The 12,381-nt window shown below is 39.7% G+C and overlaps 1 protein-coding gene across 11 annotated transcripts in view; it reads left to right on the top strand.

Moving 5' to 3' along the window:
* Usp16-45 (ubiquitin specific protease 16/45) overlaps positions 1 to 12,381 on the top strand; it is a 186,060-nt gene that overhangs the window by 113,865 nt on the left and 59,814 nt on the right. For all 11 annotated transcript variants that reach the window (XM_071668163.1, XM_071668161.1, XM_071668162.1 and 8 more), the window contains one exon: positions 2,706 to 2,850. In XM_071668163.1, coding sequence (XP_071524264.1) covers positions 2,706 to 2,850 — 145 coding nt within the window. The remainder of the gene's footprint in view (positions 1 to 2,705; positions 2,851 to 12,381) is intronic.

Raw genomic sequence — 12,381 nt, 5'->3', positions numbered from 1 at the left:
ATATACATACACGTCCACATGTATATACATACACGTCCACATGTATATACATACACGTCCACATGTATATACATACACGTCCACATGTATATACATACACGTCCACATGTATATACATACACGTCCACATGTATATACATACACGTCCACATGTATATACATACACGTCCACATGTATATACATACACGTCCACATGTATATACATACACGTCCACATGTATATACATACACGTCCACATGTATATACATACACGTCCACATGTATATACATACACGTCCACATGTATATACATACACGTCCACATGTATATACATACACGTCCACATGTATATACATACACGTCCACATGTATATACATACACGTCCACATGTATATACATACACGTCCACATGTATATACATACACGTCCACATGTATATACATACACGTCCACATGTATATACATACACGTCCACATGTATATACATACACGTCCACATGTATATACATACACGTCCACATGTATATACATACACGTCCACATGTATATACATACACGTCCACATGTATATACATACACGTCCACATGTATATACATACACGTCCACATGTATATACATACACGTCCACATGTATATACATACACGTCCACATGTATATACATACACGTCCACATGTATATACATACACGTCCACATGTATATACATACACGTCCACATGTATATACATACACGTCCACATGTATATACATACACGTCCACATGTATATACATACACGTCCACATGTATATACATACACGTCCACATGTATATACATACACGTCCACATGTATATACATACACGTCCACATGTATATACATACACGTCCACATGTATATACATACACGTCCACATGTATATACATACACGTCCACATGTATATACAAATTCAGAAGTCTTTGATGCACTCTTTATAGACTTAGAATTCCCCAATGTATTTTCCCATTTTTTTTTTTTTTTTTTTTTTGTATTTATATTCTAGATCCAAGAACACTGCATGCACCTTGTTTTTCCATTACTTATGTAAGAACAATCTTATCTATTCACCCAATCTTATTTAATCACCCATCTTGTTCATCACCACCAAGGGTTTCATTAATCCTTTAAATGCAATAATTCATTTTCTCACCATACATACACATTGGTGATTGGTTCTTAGTGAATGTAGGTTTGCGGCAGGGGTGTGTGATGTCTCCATGGTTGTTTAATTTGTTTATGGATGGGGTTGTAAGGGAGGTAAATGCAAGAGTCCTGGAAAGAGGGGCAAGTATGAAGTCTGTTGGGGATGAGAGAGCTTGGGAAGTGAGTCAGTTGTTGTTCGCTGATGATACAGCGCTGGTGGCTGATTCATGTGAGAAACTGCAGAAGCTGGTGACTGAGTTTGGTAAAGTGTGTGGAAGAAGAAAGTTGAGAGTAAATGTGAATAAGAGCAAGGTTATTAGGTACAGTAGGGGTGAGGGTCAAGTCAATTGGGAGGTGAGTTTGAATGGAGAAAAACTGGAGGAAGTGAAGTGTTTTAGATATCTGGGAGTGGATCTGTCAGCGGATGGAACCATGGAAGCGGAAGTGGATCATAGGGTGGGGGAGGGGGCGAAAATTTTGGGAGCCTTGAAAAATGTGTGGAAGTCGAGAACATTATCTCGGAAAGCAAAAATGGGTATGTTTGAGGGAATAGTGGTTCCAACAATGTTGTATGGTTGCGAGGCGTGGGCTATGGATAGAGATGTGCGCAGGAGGATGGATGTGCTGGAAATGAGATGTTTGAGGACAATGTGTGGTGTGAGGTGGTTTGATCGAGTAAGTAACGTAAGGGTAAGAGAGATGTGTGGAAATAAAAAGAGCGTGGTTGAGAGAGCAGAAGAGGGTGTTTTGAAATGGTTTGGGCACATGGAGAGAATGAGTGAGGAGAGATTGACCAAGAGGATATATGTGTCGGAGGTGGAGGGAACGAGGAGAAGAGGGAGACCAAATTGGAGGTGGAAAGATGGAGTGAAAAAGATTTTGTGTGATCGGGGCCTGAACATGCAGGAGGGTGAAAGGAGGGCAAGAAATAGAGTGAATTGGAGTCATGTGGTATACAGGGGTTGACGTGCTGTCAGTGGATTGAAGCAAGGCATGTGAAGCGTCTGGGGTAAACCATGGAAAGCTGTGTAGGTATGTATATTTGCGTGTGTGGACGTGTGTATGTACATGTGTATGGGGGGGGGGGGGGTTGGGCCATTTCTTTCGTCTGTTTCCTTGCGCTACCTCGCAGACGCGGGAGACAGCGACAAAGTATAAAAAAAAAAAAAAAAAAAAAAAAAAAAAACATACACATTGCCAACTAAGCTAAGGAGACATATTTTTTACTACAGTACTGTAATGTACCGAATTCATAAATAGATATAATGTTATAGGTAATGCATCATTACATATTAGTTTCATTGGCATTGCTTGAACCTTTTGCATGCATTGCAGGTATTTTTGTCTTTTCTTTTAAAAGATTCTCATTTTTTTTATTACTGGTTCATTCCAAAAACTTCAAACAGTTTTGACCAAGTCAACTTTTATACTTTTAAAGAGGAATTCTTATGACTTTCCTTAACTAGATTATTAGTGGGCTTAAACAGTTCAAAATAACAGTGGAGAGAAATTATGTTACAGTAATACAAGAAAGACTAATCATTGACTCTTTATGAACAGAGATTAGTGATGCTGATATTGAAGACAATACAGACTCTGAGAGAGTGAGGCACAACTATCATAACACACGGCAACCTTCCATTGTTGTTGAACAGTCAGAAAATGAAACTAGAATGAGTAATGGTGGGATTATCGCCAATCACAGGTGAGTTGTTTTCAGCCCTTATATTAACCATTAACTCAGAAAAACCTAAAGAAGTGCACCTCTATTTTTTGATTGTTGAAGAGGTTGCTGATTAATTGATGGATCTTGGCAGCTCTCAAATGATTATATCCTCACCTACACGTGGACTATTGGCATTCTGTCCACAAGCATACAGACTCTCCTTGTCATACTTCACACTTCACAATGCAACTCACACAACTCATTCTTTTCAGCTCTAGATTTTCCTGTGGTGAGCACTATGCACTAGCCTTGCATTTTGGCAAAATGGTTGGAGCCTGTTAAGTGTGATTTACTTAAGGCTAAGAAGCAGCACTGAAGGTCACAAGTAATGGAGAATATTGCCATGGCCACCCCATTTGGAAAGGCATCAGAGATATTGATAGATAGATAGGACTGAAAAATAAAGCTTTTATGTAATGAATTTGTCTCAAAGTGAAACAGTTATTTCTCACTTGCAGATGTTCTCAGTCTTGATGAATGTTTATATGGTTAGTAGGTAGTAGTTGGTAGGCAGCCAATGACTAGGGAGGTATATTACCAGCACTGCCTGCCTGGGTATGGAGAGGTTTAGTGAGCCAACACTTTAGTTGTTGTCAAGCTCCACTACACAGACCTTGGTAGCTGCCTTTTCTTTCTGCCACTTGTGAACTACTGGCATTTTGTTCTCAAACATACAATCTCTCCTTGTCATGTGTAACTTTTGACAACACTTAACTCGCACAGCTCATTCTTCATAACTATATTTTCCTTAATGAGCACTATGTGCTAGGCCTCCCTTTTGACAAAATGGTAGGAGTGATAGGTGGAAGTAGTAAGTAGGAATGTCTAGGTAGAAGCAGGGCTTCTGGGAGGAATTTCATCAGGGGGTACAAAGTTTATTTTGGGTCCCCTTCCCTTCTCCGTTCGTCATTATGTTTTTATCCACTACATTTTTATGCCATGAGCTTTAAGAATATTTTAACTATGTAGGCTCTTCAAAATGTGAATGCTAGTCTTCAGTATATGCAGTCATTTTTTGAGATCCCAAGAAATTCCTGGGCCTGGGCACAATGTACCCCCTTCACCCCCCTCTCATTGGCTGTAGGAAGAAGTAGTGGGGTGGAACATTAGGCAAGAGCATTAGGTTGAGGTAGTCTGTAGAAACATTAGGTTGGAGCCCCTGCAAACACTGCACTAGACTTGCCCTCTACTAGTGGCTTGTTAAGAGTGAGGCATAAAGGCTAAGAAGTGACACTGGAGTTCTTTAGTTATGGAGGGACTGCTACCTTGGCCACCCCTTTGGGAAGTTCCAGAAGGGGACAGGTGTGTGAGATGTAGACAGACAGATAGCTAGATGACTGTTTCTGACAGTTTTTTACGTGCCTGTTCATGTTTTATTATGGTATGATGAATTGCATTTGATCGTGCTTAACTTGTTTGTATGGTCTTTTATAGGGTAAACTGTGTCTGTACTTTTAAGAGTAATTTTGTTCAGTGATTCTATATTGTTTCCAGTTTATTGGATGATAGATAATACTTAATTTTCCTTTATCTTGTAGACACAGTATGCAAACAGTGATGGATAGTACAGTTAATACTTCTCTAGACCATATGTTTTGTAAAATGATTTTAGTAATATGTCTGGATTATAGTGGTGCTTTACCTTAATACAGGATATGTGTAGATTATAATCACTATTACTTTTTTTTTATTGATGATGTTATTTTATTTGTGAATTGTTGATTTCTTATTCATTGTATTTGTTAATTCTTTTTTACAATGGGAATCCAGGGTGGCTGATGTCATTTCTGATCCTGTGCAAGTGATGTCATTAAGTGGCCAATACATGAATCTTTGACATGATTTTAAGTGGATTTTGCTTTTGTGAAAAAAGAGACGTAGTAAGAAGTTAAGTTTTTTTGTTTATAACTAAAAGTTTCAAGATATGTAATTTTGTCACTTACACATTAATTGAATATCCAATCAGTTTCCATCCATTGCACTCTTTCTCAATCTCCATCGTATTACCTTTGCAAATCAGAAATTCATCATTCTTTTATTATTATTATTATACTTTGTGTTCCGCGTTAGCAATGTAGTGCAAGGAAACAGACGAAAGAATAGCCCAACCCACCCACATACACATGTATATACATACACGTCCACACACGCACATATACATACCTATACATTTTAATGTATGCATATGTATACGTACACAGACATGTACGTATATACACATGTACATTATTCATACTTGCTGCCTTTATTCATTCCTGTCACCACCCCGCCACACATGAAATAGCATCCCCCTCCCCCCCCGCAAGGTAGTGCTAGGAAAGGACAAAAGGCCACATTCGTACACACTCAGTCTCTAGCTGTCATATGTTATGCACCAAAACCACAGCTCCCTTTCTACATCCAGGCCCCACAAAAATTTCCATGGTTAACCCCAGATGCTTCACATGCCTTGGTTCAATTCATTGAGAGTACGTCGACCCCGTTATACCACATCGTTCCAATTCACTCTATTCTTTTCACGCCTTTCACCCTCATGTATGTTCAGGCCCCGATCTCTCAAAATCTTTTACACCACATCCTTCCACCTCCAATTTGGTCTGCCAATTCTCCTTGTTCCCTCCACCTCAGACACATATATCCTCTTTGTCAATCTTTCTTTACTCATTCTCTCCATGTGACCAAACCATTTCAGTACACCTTATTCTGCTCTCTGAATCACACTCTTTATTACCACATGTCTCTCTCACCTTTTCATTACTTACTCTATCAAACCACCTCACACCACATATTGTCCTCAAACATTTCATTTCCAACACATCCACCCTCCTCTGCACAACCCTATCAATAGCCCATGCCTCGCGACCATGTAACATTGTTGGAACCACTATTCCTTCAAACATAACCATTTTTGCTCTCTGAGATAACGTTCTCGCCTTCCACACATTCTTCAATGCTCCCAGAACCTTCGCCTCCTCCCCCACCCAGTGACTCACTTCTGCTTCCATGGTTCCATCTGCTGCCAAATCCACTCCCAGATACCTAGAACACTTCACTTCCTCCAGTTTTTCTCCATTTAAACTCACCTCCCAACTTACTTGTCCCCATGTGATTAAAAGATAAAGAAGTTCAAAGGCTTGGACTTCAAACTGTTTGTAAATGTGTAAGAGATAGTGTCAAAAATTAATGTGAAATTTTCAAGGAAACTTATTCTTTAATGTATCAGGTAACATAAGAGTAATAACTTATGATAGACTGAAAAGATTGCCAATGTCTTGAGTACAATCACACATAAGATGAGAAGGTAGTGCATACTTCCCATGTATCTCCTTTGTCATAGAAGGCAATAGATAGGCGGGAGTGGAGACTGGAAATCATACCCTCCTGTGCTTTTACTTTCTAAAAGGAAGAAGAGAAGAAGGAACCAAGTGAGGATTTTTTTTTGCTTAGAGTCCAATTGTCTGTTCCTGCTACTACTTGCATGAGGTGCGAATTAGTGAACAGGCATAAAAAAGGGAAAGTAAAGAAAATTTTATTTTCTAGATGTTTCCGTTTACTATAGTTTAGTAAGCTTGCTCATAAGATGGAAAGGTCATTGGTTCTAGCTTGATTACTCAGGCAAAAAATATTTTCTTCCTCAGTCAAAACATTATTTACCTTTATGATTGAAATGGCAGCAGATGGAACCATGGAAGCGGAAGTGGATCATAGGGTGGGGGAGGGGGCAAAAATTCTGGGGGCCTTGAAGAATGTGTGGAAGTCGAGAACATTATCTCAGAAAGCAAAAATGGGTATGTTTGAAGGAATAGTGGTTCCAACAATGTTGTATGGTTGCGAGGCGTGGGCTATGGATAGAGTTGTGCGCAGGAGGATGGATGTGCTGGAAATGAGATGTTTGAGGACAATGTGTGGTGTGAGGTGGTTTGATCGAGTGAGTAACGTAAGGGTAAGAGAGATGTGTGGAAATAAAAAGAGCGTGGTTGAGAGAGCAGAAGAGGGTGTTTTGAAGTGGTTTGGGCACATGGAGAGAATGAGTGAGGAAAGATTGACCAAGAGGATATATGTGTCGGAGGTGGAGGGAACGAGGAGAAGAGGGAGACCAAATTGGAGGTGGAAAGATGGAGTGAAAAAGATTTTGTGTGATCGGGGCCTGAACATGCAGGAGGGTGAAAGGAGGGCAAGGAATAGAGTGAATTGGAGCGATGTGGTATACCAGGGTTGACGTGCTGTCAGTGGATTGAATCAAGGCATGTGAAGCGTCCGGGGTAAACCATGGAAAGCTGTGTAGGTATGTATATTTGCGTGTGTGGACGTATGTATATACATGTGTATGGGGGGGGGTTGGGCCATTTCTTTCGTCTGTTTCCTTGCGCTACCTCGCAAACGCGGGAGACAGCGACAAAGTATAATAAAAGAAAAAAAAATGATTGAAATGGTGTGCTATAGTACAGTTTTAAGATATGTACTGTATTTTCAGCTTTCAGCTTCTGAAAATTTTATTTAATCTGGTTGGTTGCTATTGTGTGACAATGAGAGATGTTGATGGCACTGTGGTGATTGCTGAGATTGAAGAAGAATCGCTAAAGATTATGTGTTTTATGATGTGTAAGGATAAGTGATTGAAGGTAAATGGGAGTAAAAGTAACATAATGGTGTTTGAAAGGAAACAGTGAAAGTATGAATTTTGCAAAACACTATAGAATGAGAGAAGAAAGTGTACTAAACTGTGTTCTAGATATGGGGGGAGAAAGACTAAAAAAGGTGACAGAATGTATTTGGGAGCTATCTTGGGTAAGTTCGGTGTAATGGAAGGAGAGATAATGAAGAGAGCAGTACATGGTAGAAGAGACATTGGGTCCCTTAATAGAATAATGAAGGGTAACGGTGTATGTATGGAAATGAAGACAGGATTAAGGGACAGCATGGTCCTCCTGACCCTTACATATTTTGCTGAAACATGAACATAGGATAAGTAACAGAGTTCAAGAATCAAGGCTGTAGAAATGAGTTATATGAGAGGAGCATGTGATACAATTAGATGGAATAAAGCAAAGAGGGTGTGTATGAGAAATTTGGTATGGCAGGGAATGCAAAGGAAATTAATTGATATAAGACAGGGAAAATGAATTGATATGATGTGTGAAACATAATTCTTTGAGGTGGTTTAGGCGTGTGGGAAGAATGCAGACGGGGGGTTTACAAGGAGAGTGTATTGTAGTATGATTAAAACAGCTGATGTGAAAGGAATACCATCAGTGACATGGGGAAATAGAATGGAGGAGTACTAGAGGAAGAGAAATGGGGAAAGAATGTGTAGAATGGTGTATGTGAGGGAGGTATGTAATGTCAGGGATAAGCTGAGACTTTTGGTATGGTCACCCCTTTGGAGGGAGTTTCTGGAGGGAATAGGCTTCAGAGATATGGACAAGTATATATGATTAACCCCATAACTCTAGATGAATATTTATGTGTGCCTCTCCTGTAGATGTCAATTTAGGCATAGAGTTTCATGCCCTTACTTTAAGGTTATCCACTGAACCTGGTTGATTCAGTGGATAACCTTCTCTCTGTATTTCAGTTAAGGCCTGGCCTTGATGTGGACTTTTGTCTGTGAGTGGAGTTTTCAACTTAAAAAAAGAAAAAAAATGAACTCATTTGTTTGTCTCTACTCTCTTGCTGTCTTTATAGTGCACTGAAACCAAAGTCCCCTGTCCACAGCCAAGCCCAAAAAACTTTTCTGTGGTTTCTCCTGAACACTTCATATGCCCAGATTCAGTCCATTGAAAGTATACCATCCCCCTGTATGTCACGTCACTTGAATTTTTCCGTTCCTTGTACACCTATAATCTTTCATGCTCAGGCCCCAATAACTCAAAACCCTCTTCCACTCCATCTTTTCATCCCCTTCTTGGTCTCCTTTTCCCCAGTATTTCCTCCACTTTTAACAAGTATATCTTCTTGGTCAGTCTTTCTTCTCTCTTTCTTCTGTATTTCTCTCAATCATATTTTGCTTACTACCACACCTCTCTCATACTGTCATGCCTTACACTGTCATTCGAGCTTTTCATCTCTTAACATATCTATCCTCTTTCATTCTATGGCATTTAGAACTCAAAACTTGCACAGTTACAGCACCATTTGGACTACTGTAACATCAGACATATCCAACTTTACCCTCACAAACAGTGACCTTTCTTTTCACATACTCTTAAATACATTCAGGACCTTTCCTCCTTCACCCACTCTAAGGTTCACTTCGGCTCCCATAATTCTAACTCCTGTCTTTTTTTTACTTCAGGGTGTCTAAGATGCTTTACTTTCTCTAGATTTCTCAATTTATTCTTACACTCAAAACCAGCCTGTTTCAACCCCCTGCAAAACCTCACAACTCTACTTCCATGCACTTTAATTCTCAGTTTCTTCCTTTACACAGTCTTCTAAACACAGACACCAGTTTCTGCTGTTTATCTGAATGAATCTAGAACTTACTTCTTTACACACTGTCACAACTCCTGTTTCAGAAGTAGTGCTACTCCTTTTGTAGCTTATATCTTCTCGCCAACCCCAGGCTTTACCCTGAGATAGTATCAAGCCATTCTTCCCCTTTACTCTTGAGCTTTGTTTCCCACTGGGCCAAAGCATCCAGATTCCTTTCCTCTAACACACTATCTATATCTCCTCTCTTCTCATCTTGTTTACATCCACACACATTTTGGCACCCCAGCCTGAGCATTTGAGGAGGATGAGCACTCTCTGCTTGGGTGTTTCTTTTGTTCCTTACTTTAAAAGTTTAAATCAAAGAAGGGAGGGCCTCCAGCCCCCTGCTTCCACCCCTTTTAGTCACCTTCTACCAACACCTGGGGAATATGGAGGTAGAATTCTTCCTGATTTACTCACTTTACTCCTCCCAAAACATTTGCCTCTCATCCTCACTTCTTTCACTGACACGTCATTAAGCACTGACAATCACCTACTTTTCATAATCCACATTATTGCCCACCCACATCCTTTGGAAACTCATTTTCATACTCTCTTGAACAGTTTCCACAACTCCTTCAGCAGAAGTGACACTGTCTTCTTTGTTCTTCCCCTCACACTAACTGCAGACTTTACCCCTCAGTCATTCCCAAACCATTGTTTCCCCTCCCCTTTATGTTAGTTTCTCTCAGAGCCAAATTATCTAGTTTTCTTTCCCCAAATGTACCACATATCTCTATCTTCTCATCCTGGTTACATAAGTGCATATTCAATCAACTCAGCTTGAGCCTTCGAGAAGGAGAAGCACTTCTTACTTGGCTCTGTATATTAGATTTCATCTTATGTATTAGTTATAAGTGTATTTGTAAGTTATTAGGTAGAAGCATTAGATAGAAGCAGTAGTTAGGAGCATTAGATAGAGGTAGTCATCAGAAACATTAGATAGGAGCCTCAGCAAACACTGCCTTAGACTTGCCCTCTGCCAGTGGCCTGTTTAGGGTGAGGCACTAAAGGCTAAAAAGCGGCACTCAAGTTCTTTACTTATGGAGGCTCTGTTGCTGTGGCCACCCCTTTAGGGAGTTCCAGTTGGAACAGGCATCAGAGATATTGATAGATAGTATTTGTGAGTTTGTGTATGTTATTGTAGTTCATTGCCACATCTAGTCTTTATACCTATGCTTTCTCTCATATTTTATTTCTTTAGCAATTTCAGTGTGCAATAAATAGGGACAAAAGCATAGTTTCAAATGATATTGACTGGTTTGAAAACTAAACAAAAAGATCCATTACTTAGGTAGAGACTGATTAATTTAAATGCATATTTCTTCTTAAAACATCTTTCAGTGAACTTGCTCATACTAGATAATAAATTTCTGACTGAGACAGTTGTGTGAAACAGAATCCTCAACATAATTTCTCTCCAGGATAGAATCATCCCACTATCCTTCAGAAAACTTTTAGGATTTCCAGGAAAATCTACAACCTCCTGCCTTCTAGTAAGGTAAAGGCCCTTCACCCCTCAGTAAGTACCTGTTTGGTACAAGTGGCCTGCTGGCTGGGCTCATTCTGCCTACTGACCAATTACAACCTCTAAATGGAGATGATATTTTTATCATGCAGGCTGTCAGAGTGGAATCTATCTGCTTTTTGATTATCAGGATCCTGGAAATTTGAGAGCATTTTACTTCATATTCCAGCTTCTTCCAGCCAACCATGGATGAACACCATTATCTGATTTGGTTAGGGTGTAGTGTATTTATTTATTTTTGAATTAATTTATATTACTTGTACATATTAATGATATTATTGCATATTTAAGTTGTTACTTATTTCTGAGTGGATGGTGATGTCATTATAGTATTTACTTATATTCTAATTATTTGTACTGCATGGGGAGGGAGTTTTACATTCATGTGGCCCCATCTCTTGAAAGTTCAGTCATGTAACTTCTTTAATTTATGTAAGTTGTCTACATTACGTTACGTATGTCTTTAGTCATTTTATTCCATTCATCCACCACTCTTATATTATAAAAGTGCTTTTGTAATTTTTTAATGTTTCTTGCATAATTTCATGTTATATCCTCTGGTTGTTCTGTTCCTACATCTCTCAAAGAACTGTTAAGTATCTATGTCACAATGTGTCAAACATTTTAAGGTTGTGATTTAGTCACTCCTCTTTCTTTTCTGTTGCAAGGTGGACACATTTGAATTCTCTAGCCTTTTCCTGTAAGTCAAATCTCATAATTCTGATGACATCATTTATACCATCCTGTGGACCTTTTGTTTTTTTATTTTTTATTATACTTTGTCGCTGTCTCCCGCGTTTGCGAGGTAGCGCAAGGAAACAGACGAAAGAAATGGCCCAACCCCCCCATACACATGTATATACATACGTCCACACACGCAAATATACATACCTACACAGCTTTCCATGGTTTACCCCAGACGCTTCACATGCCTTGATTCAATCCACTGACAGCACGTCAACCCCGGTATACCACATCGCTCCAATTCACTCTATTCCTTGCCCTCCTTTCACCCTCCTGCATGTTCAGGCCCCGATCACACAAAATCTTTTTCACTCCATCTTTCCACCTCCAATTTGGTCTCCCTCTTCTCCTCGTTCCCTCCACCTCCGACACATATATCCTCTTGGTCAATCTTTCCTCACTCATCCTCTCCATGTGCCCAAACCATTTCAAAACACCCTCTTCTGCTCTCTCAACCGTGCTCCTTTTATTTCCACACATCTCTCTTACTCTTACGTTACTCACTCGATCAAACCACCTCACACCACACATTGTCCTCAAACATCTCATTTCCAGCACATCCATCCTCCTGCGCACAACTCTATCCATAGCCCACGCCTCGCAACCATACAACATTGTTGGAACCACTATTCCTTCAAACATACCCATTTTTGCTTTCCGAGATAATGTTCTTGACTTCCACACATTCTTCAAGGCCCCCAGAATTTTCGCCCCCTCCCCCACCCTATGATCCACTTCCTTTTGTATTAGCTCTTTATGCTTTT

This window comes from Panulirus ornatus, chromosome 12 (genome assembly GCF_036320965.1).
Source record: "Panulirus ornatus isolate Po-2019 chromosome 12, ASM3632096v1, whole genome shotgun sequence".
Lineage (NCBI taxonomy): Eukaryota > Metazoa > Arthropoda > Malacostraca > Decapoda > Palinuridae > Panulirus > Panulirus ornatus.
The sequence above is the reverse complement of the archived record's forward strand: the minus strand, read 5'-3'. Positions and strand labels throughout refer to the sequence as shown.